General features: G+C 40.8%; 1 protein-coding gene across 1 annotated transcript; it reads right to left on the bottom strand.

Annotated features, from left to right (window-relative positions):
• Nucleotides 1–263: 263 nt before the first annotated feature.
• Nucleotides 264–1,636, bottom strand: LOC127537130 (nicotinamide riboside kinase 2-like). Its single transcript, XM_051958995.1, has one exon. The coding sequence runs from the start codon at nt 806–808 to the stop codon at nt 401–403; it is 408 nt and encodes a 135-aa protein (XP_051814955.1). The 5' UTR covers nt 809–1,636; the 3' UTR covers nt 264–400.
• Between the last annotated feature and the right edge of the window lie 14,589 nt (nt 1,637–16,225).

Here is a 16,225-nt window from a genome sequence, read left to right as displayed (position 1 = left end):
TTGCAGGGCTACATATACAGACACACAATCACACTCACATTCACACCTACGGGCAATTTTAGAGTGATCAATTAACCTCAGCATATTTTTGGACTGTTGGAGGAAGCCGGAGTGCCCGGAGAAAACCCACGCATGTACAGGGAGAACATGCTAACTCCATGCAGAAAGATCCCAGGCCGGGATTTGAACCAGGAATCTTCGTGCTGCAAGGCGAAAGTGCTAACCACTACAGCTCAGCAAACATCATAGTGTTCTGCATAGAAATCACAAAAGCTGCTCTCAATAATCTTTCACAGTGAGCAGATGTTCTTGTGTTGCAGGTCCATGGTCCAGACGTGGCCATCAAACAGGCCGGGGGGTCTGGCACCATGGACTTCCTAGAGCACCTCCTCTTTTTGCATTATTCATATGGGATGGAAATGAAGTAACGTTGGTTTAGCACGTCGTTCAAAGGCCTGTGGGTGTAAAGCAGAAAGCCCTCCACAATGAGGATGTGAGTCTCCTCCTCCTTATGGTCGGACTTCGGGACGATCTCTGTGTCCAGGGTGTTATTAACGCCATGAGACTTCTCAAACTTCACCGGGTTCTCCAGCCACGCATAGATCGTACTCATCATGGCGTCCATGTCCAAAGCAGTGATGACATCGTACTGCATAAAGCCATCTTCACCAACTTTAATCTGATCTTGGGGCTTGAAGAAGTCATCCTGATGCACCACGCAGCAGTTAGGCAGGTTCTTGATCAGGCGGTTGGTGAGGGTGGTTTTCCCTCCATTGGTTACGCCATCAATGTCGATGATATACTTCATGTTCTCAGATTGGTCAAAGCTCGGTAAAAGGGTCAAAAACGTCAACAAAAACCGGGTCTGGAGTGATCGGACGTGGAAGAAAGCTGAAAAAGAGAAGGTTGCAGCAGGAAACGTCAACTACTCAAGTCCTCCATGACGCTTGAGTTTAGTGAATAAGGTAAGAGCAGAAAGGGAGCTGCCGCTCAGACGCTGTTCTTCCACCCAGCGCGGACCTCTTTCGGTTGTCGCTGCTACACATACTGCCCTAGTTGAGGTTTTAGGTGGAATATTCCTTTTAACCAGCCCCTCAGGTCTCTTTGAGGATTTTGGATGGAATAATCGGTTAAACCAACATTTTAGGTGCATGTCCAGGGATTTTTGGTGGAATGTTTTTTTTTTTACGGTCGATGTGTGAGGACCTTGTAGGTGGAATGCTTCCTGAAACCAACCTTTTAGGTCAACATTCAAAGATTTAAGGTGGAATATTCCTTTAAACCAACCTAAATGTCATGTTTTGATCATTATCAAGTGAGAAACCTCAATCCAGACTCCTCATAATGACGTTTGAGATTTATGCTGCTGTTATTTGTTTAGTCCAGACTAAATGACAGAAATCCGCAACTGCAATTTTATTTCAGGACTCCGTTTGTAAATGTCAAAACAATCCATGTGACTCTAAAAACTCAACAGCTTTACAAACTCGAAGATTAAACTCTCTGCAAGGATCCAAAATAAGTTTGACTTCTAGATGAGAACTTTAACTATTCTTCATCTACTTCCTGAAAAGTTTGGTCAATAAAAAGACAAAAACTAATATTTTCAGCTGAACTAAAGACAGACTTTGTGATTTTTCTGCTCACATGTTGTGTTGTTGTCACCTTACTCTTTCAAATAAATAGCTGCCTAACCCCCTGGAAATCAGCGTTTGTCCTGTTTTTGTCCTAGACAGCGGGGTCAAAGTGTTTTTTAAACAACACACCATACTATGACGTTTTTACAGCAATGGTTCTACTATGAAACCAGTTTGACATGTCCAGGCGTTCTTTGTGTGAAAACTCAGAGATTGCAGGTATCAAAAGATGGTTTTCAACTTTCTTTGTTAACTTTCTGCTTCAACTTTAAACTAAATTTACTTCACTAAGCCAGTCCTCTGGACTTCCAGTAAGCTGTGTTCCTATTGGCTGTTCAGGTGGCTGCTTGGTGTTATCAGCAACACCCGAGCAGCTCAGTGTCTTCCTGCTTTAGTTGTCTGCAGTCAAACAATTCCTCTGCTTCTCTTCACTGATCCAGATTCGGCTCTGTTGCTTTAGTTTGTTCTTTAGGCGCTGGCTTGCAGCTTCCAGGAGTAAAATCATCTTTAATGTGCTTCTTGGTGTGTTAGGGCTTTGTACTGCATAGTTGTCTTGGTAAATGTGGTTCTTTAGCCACAATTAGCACACGATGCTAATGTGTGCAGTGATTTGGTGCAGCTGAGTTGTGTCTTTATCTTGGTTGTAGTGAGTCTTTAGAGGTTTTTGGTCAGACACATTCTGTATTCTTTTTTTTTTAATGATATATTTTATTGAACAAAATATAAGAAATGTACAGTATGCATACGAGTCACGTTTTCACATTTTCAAAAGGAAAACAAAACAAACAAACAAACAAAAACAAACAAAAAAAAAAAGAAAAACAAAAAAACAAAAACAAAAAAAAAACAAAAAAAACACAGCAAACAGAACATTTCAAACACCCTTCCCACCCATCCCGGGGACCTCACGTGTCCTGTCAAGCCATATATCAAAGTAAACATTCACACAGATGTACAGATACACATTTACTTACATACATCTCACATTTATACGTGCTTCTTGATCAAGTGCAATTAGTTACCACTGCCTGCTTCTTGTCACTTCTTACACTTAATGTAGAGTAAACCAGCTCACCTGAATATAAGGTTTAAGAAAAAGATACTTAAAGACAGGGAAAGAAAGGAGGGGGTGGTGTGGACATAATATAACCTCATTGGAAATTTGGTATTAGAGAATTATGGAGCCACTTCAGTGGCCGGTAGTCTATCCACATAATTCAGTAGAGGGCCCCAGTGAGAGTGAAACTTATGGGAACAACCTCGAAGTCGAAATTTGATTTTTTCAAGCTTCAGTAAATGTAATAGGTCATATAACCAGGGTTTAAAAGACAATGGCTGTGGAGATTTCCATAAAAGGAGGATTTTCCTACGGGCTATTAAAGATGTGAAAGCTATGATCCTATTTTGCCTAGGAGTAGTTTTTAATTCATCAGGAGGCACACCAAAGATTGCAATCTGTGGGGACGGACTAATTTCTAGGCCTAGAATGTTCGAAATGAAATTGAAAAAAGACTGCCAGAAGTTGGATAGTCTTGGGCATGACCAGAACATGTGTGATAGGTTGCATGGTATCTGTGAACATTTATCGCAGGATTCAGTTGTTTTGTCGGGGTAGAATCTAAAGAGTTTATCCTTGCTGTAGTGCAGTCTAAATAGGACCTTAAATTGTATCACAGAAAGTCGGGCGCAGCTGGAAGAAGAGTTAATCGCGACAAGTGCTTTTTGCCAAAGAACATCTGGGATATTTATTTGCAATTCAGTTTCCCACGCTGCCCTACTTTTGTCTGTCACTGATCTGTTAATTGGTGCCAGGAGGTTGTAAAAGTGAGAAATGTGGCCCTTGGATAGAGCTTTGGCCCGGAGCACTACATCCACACCAGTAAGTGGTGGAGCTTGGGGGAATTGAGAGGAGTGTGTCCTAGCAAAGTCTCGAAGTTGAAAGAAGCGGAAGAAGTCTGTGCTACTTAGGTTGAAAGCTGAGCATAACTGATTGAAATTGGCAAACACCCCATCTATATATAAATCCCCAAGTGTACTTATTCCTTTCTGTCCTAATGTACTGAAGCGTGAGTCAGTTTGGCCAGGTATAAATAAATGGTTGTTGCAGAGAGGTGTTGACTGAGGGATAGTGAACCAGCCATATTGTTTCCTAATTTGGGTCCAGATTTTAAGTGTGTTTATAACGACGTGGTTGGATGTATAGGTAGTAGGCGTAAGGGGTAGAGTACTGCACGCCAACGCTTGGAGAGATGTTGAGCAGGAATCCGCCTCCATCTGGCACCAGCTGAGCTGAGGTGAGGTGAACCACATCAAAATCTTCTGCGCATTGGCTGCCCAATAGTAGCCCAGAAGATTAGGTAGTCCTAGGCCGCCCAAAGATCTTTCCCGCTGAAGTAAGGTTTTGTTTGCCCTCGCATGTTTACCAGCCCAGATGAAAGTGAGTATCAAACTATCGATTGTATTGAAAAATGAACAAGGAAGGTAGATAGGTAAGCACTGAAAGAGGTAAAGGTATCTTGGCAGAGTATTCATCTTTACAGTTTGCACTCTACTTGCTAGAGATAGTGGTATCCGATTCCATTTCTGGAAGTCTGACTTAACTGTTGTTATTAATGCTGTGAAATTTAGATCTTTTAAAGAGCGCAAAGATCGAGTGACTGTTATACCTAGATATTTTATGCCCAAGTCAGCAGCCCGAAATGGTATAAGCGAAGTTGGGATTTCTACAGCATGTTGGTTAATTGGTAAGTATTCACTTTTAGAAACATTCAGCTTATACCCAGCAAAGATGCTGAAAGAATTTAAAGTAGAAAGAATGTGTGGAATGCTTGATACAGGGTCGCTAACATAAAGAAGAAGATCGTCGGCATACAACGAAACCTTGTGTTCAGTACCATATCGACTTATTCCTTGGAAGTTTTTTTCAGCTTTTAACGCTATGGACAGCGGTTCAATGGAGAGGGCAAACAAGAGTGGCGAGAGAGGGCATCCCTGCCGTGTGCCCCGGAAAAGAGGGAAAGAGTCAGAGCGTTGAGTGTTTGTACAGACTGAAGCTTGGGGAGAAAGATATAGTAACTTAATCCAAGAAATGAATTTGTTGCTGAACCCAAAATGTAGCAAGGAGGAGAAAAGATAGGGCCATTCCACTCTGTCGAAGGCCTTCTCCGCGTCAAGCGAAATCACTACCTCAGGATCAGTGGGAGAAGATGGGGTGTGAATGACGCCGAGAAGCCTTCTGACATTGGAAAAGGAGTGCCTCCCTTTAATAAACCCAGTTTGATCTTCTGAGACAACAAGTGGCATGATAGGTTCTAAACGGCGGGCTAGAATTTTTGCTAATATTTTTCACATTCTGTATTCTTGTTTGTGAACCAACATTGTTTGTCCAGAAGGTAGGAGTTCCTGTCCTGATTCTCTGTTTAAAAAGGTTCTCTGGTAGGCTGCAGGAGACTTTAGCATTTGGGCTGTGCTAGTTTGGTTTTTGTACGGTTTCATTTGGACAACTATCTTGAGACCCCTCCATGTGGTTTAGTGAAGTTTTCTGTAACAGTTCTACAAAGCAACCTGGAGCAGAAGAGACTTTGAGAGTTTTTAGGAAGTTCTGGAGACCGGACTTTGGAGCAGCAGAAACATTTGTCAGAAGTTTGAGCAGGAGAAGGTGAGCTTCAGACTAGAAATGAGGACACAGACACTTTCTTGACCCATGTGGTGAGGTCCTGTACAAAGAGTTTGAGCAGGTTATGAGGAGTCTGTAGTTCTTTGCTCCGAAAGCACCAGAGGAGTTGACTCATTAAAGAAGAAAACAGGAGATATTGTTGGTTCTTCTGTTGCCCTGCAGTTTCCTTAGACTGAATATCAAGTTTCTATTTTAAATGATTTACCGTGTGAGCCCAAGAAGACTTCAATAAACTCCCTCCATCCCCTGGGCACATTTTATTACCATGTTACATTTTTTTCTTTCTTTCATTATCTTTGTCCAATAATATGTTGATTGTTTTCTCCAGTAATTCATTACTTGTTTTGGTTTCTAAAATGTTAAACCCAAATATATTCAGTTTACTGTCATAAAAACCAAAAAGATTTGCATTCATGATGCAGGAATCAGACAGCTTTTCACTATTTATCCTAGTTTAGTCATCAAGATAGTTGATAATGTGTGAATTGTTGCAGCTTGTGAGTTGAAGGTTTTAATCTTTGGGGCCGAGTGTCAAAAAGCATTTAGAAACCAACATCAACAAAACACTCAACAAATACTTGAACGTCATTAAAGGGAAATCCTAGCCTAGCCGCGCTAGACAACCCACGGCAACGAATTTAATTCTCTGCCAGGCTGGGTCTAGTTACCCTCCATAAGGCTCGAGGCTGGATTCTCCTAAAACTGGCCGGACCAATCACCATGAAGTGTAGAGTCAGAAGGCGGGCATAACGAAGTGACGACAGAGGCGCGACGATTCTGACAGAAACAACCGGCGCACAATAAGCAGTTATCTTTCGACTTGGCTTTGGCCACAGCCCTTAAAGATTTGAAGCTAAAATTCAACTTGAAAGATAAACAAAGGACGGCACTTAAGTGTTTCATTGAGAGGAAAGACGTATTTGGACTTATGCTGACGGGATATGGCAAATCCTTAATATACCAGTTGGCTCCACGGCTCTGCTGGTTGGGAAGCTAATGGGACTTAGCCACACAATCCGCCGGTGCTCTCGGAACCACGTCAGCCTATTCGTTGCGTTGATTGGTTGTATACCTACCCAATTGCTGCAGAGAGATTTGATAGACAACCTTTTAGCCCGCCTCCCTCCCTGTCGAGCTTCCCAAGACCCTTGTGCCGTCCGAAACATGGGATCTAGCATGGCTAGGCTAGGGAAATCCAACTTTTGCATGACAATGTCTAATTAAAGGATATTTATTTCCAACGTAAATGTGTGATATTCATCCTCTGGAGCTTCTCTTCACATCATCTTCTACCTGGACTGGTTTGGTTGGGAGCATGTGCAACAAACATTTGAAAAACTGCACTTTAACATCAATGAATCACACTGAAGTTTAATCTCTACCATAGACTGTATATAAAGATGGACGTAGCATCTGGCTCCAAAAATGAAGCCCACCCGGAAGTGTCAAAAACTTGCAATATCACGCCGTCCGCTGGGGTTGGCTCCAAAAAGCTTTTGCTCCATAGACCCCAATTCATTTTTGGAAAAAATAAAATTTGATAGACTGATTTTCTACAGCTCAGGATTTTTTTTTCCCCCTTAATTTTCATGGTCAAAATGAGAGATCAGGTGGCCAATCTTAAAATAAATCAATACTGAATTTTAAATAAATCGTTAAAGTTGGTGGAGCCAGGGGGCGTGGCTATACTTGATATACAGTCTTGTCTGGAATGATTGACAGCAACAGAAGCCTCTGCGGTAAAATGTGGGGGGGATTAGTGAGTCTTCAGCTCTCAGTCTGGCCCGCCCATAGACTGGTCCTGCCCCTAGTTGCTCTCCGGTCCAGCCTGTTTGATGACGCTTTTTACATCACTGGCTCCAAAAAATCCAAAATGGCGACCAGGAAGTAGCAAAATCCGGGCGGGCTTCATTTTTCTCAGCGTTGAAACCAACGGGTGACGTCACGGTTCGTTCATGCCTGATCTCTACATAAATGAGACTGAGTCTGGATGTGCTGCTCTGTCATTAACTCCTACGTTTAGGGAAACTTCAAACAAAAGAGGACAGTTCAGATAAGATTTGAGAATGAGCTTATTTGGAACAAACATCTCAGACTTTCTGAGCTTCAGCACCTCTAGCAAGATAGTTTAACAACAAGCAACTCAAGAGATCCAGAAGTTGGAGAAAGTTAGTTTTTGCTCAGTTTAAAACCCCTTAAGCTTCAGTGTACCGCCGGCGGTACACCGACTAATTTGCATAGGAATTTCAAGAATGTCCGACGGCTGCAAACACGATTATACAAACACTATACGCCGATGGAAAGCTTAGATTCTCATGAATCCGCCGGTATAAACCACTTTCAGATCCGATTACTACAGCGGGTGAGAAAAACACATTTGTCTGACAAAAATGAATATTCATCCATCCGTTCTCTATACACGGCTTCAACGCACACAGCGCGACTCACATTTCCGGGTTCATTATTACACACAAAAAAAAAGATTCCACAAAAAACGGCCATAATCCAACCTTTTACATCCAGATGACACAAGCCAGTAAACTATTTTGTCCAAAACATGTCCTGAAGTCGGTATAAAATCCCCGAATCGGTCATTTTCAAGGAAATGCACCTCGCGATGCCCGTCCAATATTCCCCGTATTTTTCGTAATTTTTTTTATTTAAAAATAGAATATTAGCGATTTTTTTGTACTGAAAACGGCTGGAACTGACTGAAGCTTAAAGGGTTAAGAACATGTGGGATGCTAAGTTAGCTAACATTTCAGACTTTTCTCTGTGAATTCTGAGAAATAATTGACTATTTAATGACAGAGCTACACATCTGAACTCAGTCTCATTAAAACAGACTCTAATTCAGTGTCATCCATCCATATTAAAGTACAGTTACCCAAAATGCAGTGTTGGGCAAGCTACTTGGAAACTATAATGAGCTAAGCTACCAGCTACTCCGTGTTAAATCAAGCTTTACTACACTGAAGCTATGACCCACAGAAATGTAGCAAGCTAAGCTACAGCAATATGGCCAAAGTAGCTTAATACATTCAAGTTACTTTTTTTTCTTACCAAAAAATTTCAGGGACTAATGAAGTCAGTCAAACGGAGACAAAAAAATGCTGACTTGTTTATTATTAAACAATCATTTTTGTTCTCAGTGCTCCAAACTTAGTAAGTTGATACACTGAGGAATATGTGGAGCTATATTTAAAATGAATCAAACTTTTTACATTAGAAATCATTGTTTTGATTTTTTTAGTTTGTATTGGAGACATAATGTATCTGATAATTAAGTTGCAGTTGCTTATATTAACACACCACTTACGTTGGAGGGTATAATAGGTTATATTTGATATAATTTCCATATAAAGTAAGCAATGTTATAGTAGGTTGTTGCTAGAGATACGGACCCGTACCCGCAGTCTGTGGACTACGGATACAGCACTTGCCATTTGCCAATCAGATACGCGAGATCTGGTCACGTGACTCCCGATAGACGCTAGCGGTATGGACCCGTAGCATCGGTACTACAGGTACGGACCCTAAACCTGACCCTAACACTAACCCTAACCTTTGCTTACCTTTCAACAGTTTGCAGTTGTTAGCAGCTTCTTGACTCGCGAGACTCGCGTACGGGTCCGTATCTGTCTGGCAAATGGAAAGTGCCGTATCCGTAGCCCACGGGCTACGGGTACGGGTCCGTATCTGTAGACACTACCATTATAGTAAGACAATATTATACATATTTTGGGTATTCACGTTGGGTATTAAATCAAGTTTTATTTCTTAAGTCTAATATCTATGTAAAATCATTCAATGCTTTCCCAAAGTTCTGTATCCACTACTACTTAACTCAGTTTTGGTCTTGAGTGTAAGATTAAGATATTTAATCATTTATGCCATCACTTTTGTTACACTTTCTGTTATTTTTTTCAGCCATTTGCTCATTAGTGTTAACAGTAATACTGAAGAAGACAAATTTTGGTTTTACTGTTACCTCGTTTTCTCCCATACCTCTTCCCTCCTATATGTATCAGTTTAATTATTTAATCCCCCAATTTATACATATTCACACACTGCCACCACAACCTTACGATTAATTTAATTTACTGCCACGCGAATTTTAGTTGTTGAAAAGTAGCTCGTTTGTGTGTGCATCTTATACTGCGGTTGACATGTGGTGGTTAGCTAATTGCTGCTGGTTGTGCATATTCGGTAGTCACCTGTATATGAGTTCTCAGATTTGTATTTGACGTCTTTGAAGTTGACAGAAACTTCGCCTTGGGCTGGCACAGTAGGCATCTGAAAACAACTTTTCTCCGTTTTTTCACAAAAACTCATAACTATTTAGGTAGGGCCACGGTGACTCTGACTCCTTCGGTAGCTCCTCGTCTTCTCCCTCCTTCTCTGCCATCTCTCAGTGAACTGAAGCGAGCGTCTGTGTGCATGTGGATCCAGTGAAGTCGCAGGAAGGGATTGTTGAATGACGACATCAACAGCTCCTCCGCTTCTATTGGTCGACACAGACATGTCGGCGTTTGGAGAGGATGTCACTGTCTGATCCTTAAAAGTGTGAGATGAGACTGCAGCAGAGCAGAAAGCTCCGCTTCAAGCTCCGCTTCAAGCTCCGCTTCAAGCAGTTCAACATTCATCATTTTTAATGTAGCTTTTTGCGTTCGCTACCACGCTACATGACCAAAAGATCAGCTAAGCTGTTGAAACGTTTTTTGATTTTGTAAACAACAACGCTATCACGTCGTTACAGAAAAATGTAGTTAAACTACTAACGACGCTATTTGTAGTGACGTTACTGCCCAACACTGCCAAAATGTTTGTTGCATGAGCTCCAAAAAAACCTGTCCAGGTAGAAGGCCACTATGACAAACAAGAAGTGGAAGATTCCAAGCAGATTTATAGAAGGGGGAACCCGGACTGTACTAAGTGTTGTCGAGTATGGAGGGGTGTTTTGTGGGGTTTTAAGGCTGATTATGATTATTAGTGAGACATTTGCAGTAGATATTCCTTTGCAGTAAATGAAAGTATTTAAAATCTTGCAGTTAAACTTAGAAGAACACAAACTCTAACAGAAAACTTTGTTGATATGTTTTTGTTTTGTTTACAGATGTTAAGTTAAAGGAGTTTTATTCGTGACGTATAACCAATCAAATCACTCCAGAAGACAGAGCGACCACAGGTAGATAAAGATTCAGAGCCAAAGTAGCGCCATTTTTAAATTGATTTATTAGTGTAAATCAGTAAAAAAAATAAGATACTGATAATCAGAAAATCAGTCAGCCCACAATTACTACAATTCTACAATGTATGTGTCTTTCCTTTAACTTTTTATTTGTACAATACACGATGTATTATGCTGTTTTTTCATACCAAAGGCTATACTATGATGTTTTCTCAGAGACAAACTATGCTACTCTGTTTGTTCTGGCCCTGGGCCGCTGCACTCCTCCTCTGTTGTTTTCTGGATTGTAGTCAGCTGCATGCCTTCGTCCACCTGGCCTCTGTTGACTCGTCCCACCTGCTGTCTCTGGAGCTGAAGCTGGACTTGAACAGACCAAAGTACTGTCGAATCACGATGCCAGCTGCCTCTCTAAAGGCTCCTTCATCTGGCAGCACTTCTTCTGAGGGACCTTTGAATTGTTCAGAAAGGAAAACAGGGGACCCCGGTCCGTGTACTTTACGGCCATCCGTTTTCCGGATTGATATGGGTAAACGAAAAACCGGAAACCATCCGATTTTCGATTTCTGTTTGGATGAAGGTAAACGAAAAACGGGAAACGAGCCGTGTCCCGTTTTTCGTTTGGAAATCGAAAATCAAAAAACGGAAAACGAGCCTATATCTGATTTTCTACTTGGACAGGTGTCGCGCGTTACATATTATAAGACTCAGTGCCAGGAAAAGTTAGCATCACATTATAAAACTGATTTTCTTTAGTCCAACATATTAACACCACCTGGAACAGTGTCATGGATTGTCCTTTTCCTGGACCTTATCATCCTCACTATCTTTCAGGGTTCGTACAGTCATGAAAAACCTGGAAAAGTTATGAAATTGTAAAATCTAAAATCCAGGCCCTGGATAAGTTTTGGAATTTTGTAAGTCCTGGAGAAGTTTTGGAATTTATAATTTCTTGTGTATTTATCGGAGATTATTCTCATAGACATATATATAAAGATTATTCTTCGTGCATTTGTGTTCAGGCACCTGGCAGGTTACCACCCACCAGCAACAGTGACATAACGCCTCCCCTCGAGGCCCTAATCAGGCAGCTATCGGTCAGTGTAAGCGACAGCGTATGTACAAGCTGAGATGCTAATGCGGCAGCAATGCCCGGTAAATGTTGTTTCAACAATGCGTGGCTTTTCATGGACAAATATAAAAGCTGGCTTGAAAAAGATACGGACAATAGACACGCTAAATGTAAGCTTTGTATGAAAACTTTCGATGTTTCAAATATGGGAGAGGCTGCTTTGACAAGTCACATGAAGGGGAAAAAGCACTCTGCTGTCGTGAATGCCACAACCGCAGCAATTCCCATCAGCGAGTTTTTGGGCGCTAGCACACAGAAGAATAATCCCAGGCAAGTTGCAATGACTACGACAACAACGCAAGCATCATTGGACTACGCCTCTAAAAGTGACGTGTTGAAAGCCGAAATACTGTGGGTACTTAAATTAATAAACTCTCATTATTCGTTCAAATCGTCGGAGGACACCGCTAAACTATTCGCAGCTATGTTTCCAGACAGCAAAATAGCAGCACAATTTACGTGTGGTGAGAAAAAAAGTGCATATATCGCGGCCTTTGGACTTGCGCCATATTTCAAGAGACTTTTGATGAAGGAAGTGTCCCAACAAACAGCTTATGTGATGCTATTCGATGAGAGTCTGAACCATAATTTGCAGTCTAAACAAATGGATATTCACGTACGTCTGTGGGAAGAAGCAGAAGTCAAAAGCAAGTATATCGGTTCTGAGTTTTTGGGCCATTCAGCAGCGGCAGATATAGTGGAAAAACTGCTCAACACTTTGTCTGAAATTGGAATGAAAAACCTCATACAGCTGTCAATGGACGGGCCAAACGTGAATTGGAAGGCCTTTGAAATGCTCCAAAGAGCGATGCAACAACAGGTAGACAAGTCCCTCTTAAACCTTGGCTCTTGCGGTCTACACATTTTACACAATGCATTCAGAGCTGGTTCAAATGCAGCGGGATGGGACGTCGAGCACACGCTCCTGTGCATGTATTGGCTCTTCCACGACGCTCCTGCTCGTCATGAAGACTTTGTGAAGGCAACCGGATGCAGTGTCACAATGCTCAAGTTTTGCAAACACAGATGGCTGGAAAATGTCCTGGTATCAGAGCGGGCGCTGAAGCTTTGGCCCCACATCTTGACATATCTGAACATGGTGCAGAAGGGTGATCTACAAGAGCCAAAGATCAAATCCTTTGAGACTATAAAGACCACATCCAAGGATCCCCTCTTTGTGCTCAAACTGATGATATTCAACAGCATTGCCAAAGAGATTTCTCCTTTTCTATCCCTTTATCAGACAGACAGGCCCATGCTGCCCTTCTTCAGTTAGAATATGTTCAATCTTATGAAAGGTAAGCTACTGAGTACTCAAATTTATTTTTGATTCTATGTGTTTTTTGTCTGTTTAAACTTGAAGTAGACAAACTATCAACTATTAATGCATTGTAAAACATATATTGTTATTGATTTAGTTATTTCAGAGTAGGATTTTAGGCAATGATATTTTATATTTTTGTAATACAAAAAATACAAATACTACAAATGTGTTTGTTTTGTCATAGGACTAATGGGGCGTTTTTGTCGAGAGAAGCCACTAAAGGAGGCCAACACTGTCCTCAAGCTTCTACACTTTCCTCTAGAAGATGTGAGCTTTCATAAAGATGTCCAGAAAATCAACTTGGGGTTTTCTGCTGAAGCTCATCTCAACAAACTGAAAGTCACTAAACAAATCTCAGAATGGCAGGGACTGCAGATCAGAATGGAATGTAAAGTCTTCCTCACAACAGTCCTGAATAAGCTGCAGGAAAATGGCACCTGTTAGCCATCAGCTAGTAAGGAGCATGCAGTGTCTTGACCCAAGATTCATGAGCAGCTCGAAAGAACTCAGCCTGGCTAAAATGAAAAGGATCTTGACACATCTTGTTGAGACCAATCATGTGGAGGAGGCTTTATGTGATGATATTCTGCGTGAATTTGGAGAATTTTGCAACTTTGCTGCACAGCAGAGCAGCTTTCAAGAGTTTGACCCAAAGATGGATAGAGTGGACACTTTACTGTTTGAGACTATGGGCAAAGACAAGGTATTTTCCAAGGTTTGGCATGTTGTGAAGATCCTGCTTGTTCTTTCTCATAGCCAAGCAAGTGTGGAGAGGGGGTTTTCCATAAACAAAGAGCTAATCGTGGAAAATCTACAGGAAAAATCACTTATTGCTCAAAGGCTCATTGTGGGGCATATTAGGTCATTTGGTGATGTGGCAAATGTGTCCCTGACAAAGGAGCTCCTAATGTCAGTTTCTAGTGCTAGACAGAGGTACCAGAGCTACTTGGATGACATGAAGAAAGCAAATGAGAAGCAAAGGTGTGGGCAAAAGAGAAAGGCACTTGAAGATGAACTAGATGATCTGAAAAAGAAGAAAACCAGAACACATCAGGACATTACTGCATTGGAGAAGTCAGCAGATGAATATGCTGTTAAAGCAGAAAACACTGGCAATATAACCTACATAACAAAATCAAACAGTCTGCGCCGCACAGCTAAGGAAAAGAAAGAGTCACTCCAGGACCTAGACAAACAAATAGACAACAAGTTGCTGGAGATGAAAAACATTTAGATATCTGAATGTTTAAACTAAAAACAAAATGTCAGGAAGACTTTTGGGCTTTAGGATTTACCTTTTGAATATATGTATATATTTTTTATTTTAACTATATTGATGGTAGCGAATTTTTTTTATTGATATTTGAAGAGACCAGTGGGCCTGCACTGTCTGTGTTGGGAGGAACACACTCTTCTTGACCAAACCATGTACACCACTGCAGGCATATTTTTGTTCGAGGATTGACTGGGACACATATCAACTTACTCAGTTTGTACAGGGACAATTTATTTTTTACTAGGACACTTTATTTTTTATTGTATCTTTACTTGAACTATTGTAATTGCACTGCAGCTATATTGTTTTATCTTTGAATATATGGAACACTGGCCAAATTACTCAGTTGGTACTGGGACACTTTATTTTACTGTATCTTTACTTGAACTTTAGTATTTGCACTGAAACTCTTTGAATTGCCTGGAACTCTGGCCAAATTACTGAGTTTGTACTGGGACACTTTATTTTTTCTTTATTGTAGCTTCGTTATTTAGGTTTTGACTGAAGTACCAGTCTACTTACTTTGTTCAGGAGCACTTTATTTTATTTTATGTGTCTCAATACTGTGAAGATGTCTTATTTAAGATTTAATTGGATTTTCAGTATTTTACATTGCAAGTTGCAAAGTCTGTGTTACTAGATGAAATAAAAAAGAATAAATATGGTTATAATTTTCAGTTTATGTTGTAAGGTGTTATTTTGAGTCATGGAAAATCGCTTTAGGGTAATGGAAAAGTCATGAAAAAGTCATGGAAAAACTCAAGGGAAAATCTGTACGAACCCTGATCTTTTGCTCAGTGTCAGTGACATCATTAGCTACAGCATATATTGGGGGGGAAAATAATTGCAATTCAATTTGCGATTTTTACATTTTACACATTGAAATGCATGAAACTGCTAAAATTATGAGTCAGCAATGTTTTTTCTGCACAATGTTTTTTCTGGTAGTGCAGGACACCACACTGTAAAACGCCATGAAGACCCGAGCCTCGACAATTTTTGGTTAACTAACATCTATCAGTCAAAATCAAAAGAGGAGAGAGAAGAAAAAATGTGATTATTGCACTCGTTCAAACCGCAAGTGTGATTAGATTTCGATTCTGCCCCAGTGTCTATCAGTATTAGACCATGCAGAGTTTCAGTATTGTCATGTCACAATTAATCCTAGGTTTTAGAATTTGAATGTCCCTTGATAAACTGATGGAAACTATACCAAACACGTAAAGGATTTGACACTACAGTGTGTGATGGATTCACTGATATTGACTCTCACTTACAGAGCTGTTCACTGCTCTTTTCTCCTCTTTACAAACTGTTTTAGTTGATGCTTGACTGACATAAGTGTTCGTTAGTGTCAGAAACATGGTGGTAACAGTTGATTTCACCCTAGACTTTAATGCAGCACAAATTAAAATGTGTGTCAGATGATGTCATCCTTTGTACTCGGTACTTTGAAGGATTAAAATGTGTGTCAGATAATGTCATCCTTTGTACTCGGTACTTTGAAGGATTTCAAAAGTAACTAATTACAATTACAGGGCTAAAATTGTACTCAAGTTACACAGAAAAAAATGTACAAAATAAACCACCCACAAAATCTACTCAATGACAGTACTTTAAGTACAAGTAATTAGTTACTTACATCTTGCACTTTAGCAGTAATGTTGTCCACTGTGGCCTCAGCTTCAGAGAACCGAATCACCACTGTCCTTGATGAGGTGATCTTACCATTCACAATGTCAACGACATGAACGGCTCTTAAGGAACAGAAAAAGTAGTGGTAATTTTGGGAATGAGGAGGGCTGAAGTGTAAATAAAAATTTAAACTAACCTTTGGAAATCTTGAGTGGGAGCTATGATGCGCGTTGATCGCGGAGTTCCTTGTTGGGTCATACCAGTGGAAGTACAAGTAGAGGCAGAAGAAGGTCTACGCATGAAGGAAAATGGAACTCCCCCTTGTTGACCACCGGTTTGTCCACCCCCCGACTGGAG

The sequence above is a fragment of the Acanthochromis polyacanthus genome, chromosome 14 (genome assembly GCF_021347895.1).
Source record: "Acanthochromis polyacanthus isolate Apoly-LR-REF ecotype Palm Island chromosome 14, KAUST_Apoly_ChrSc, whole genome shotgun sequence".
NCBI lineage: Eukaryota > Metazoa > Chordata > Actinopteri > Pomacentridae > Acanthochromis > Acanthochromis polyacanthus.
This window is presented reverse-complemented; position numbering and strand designations above follow the sequence as displayed.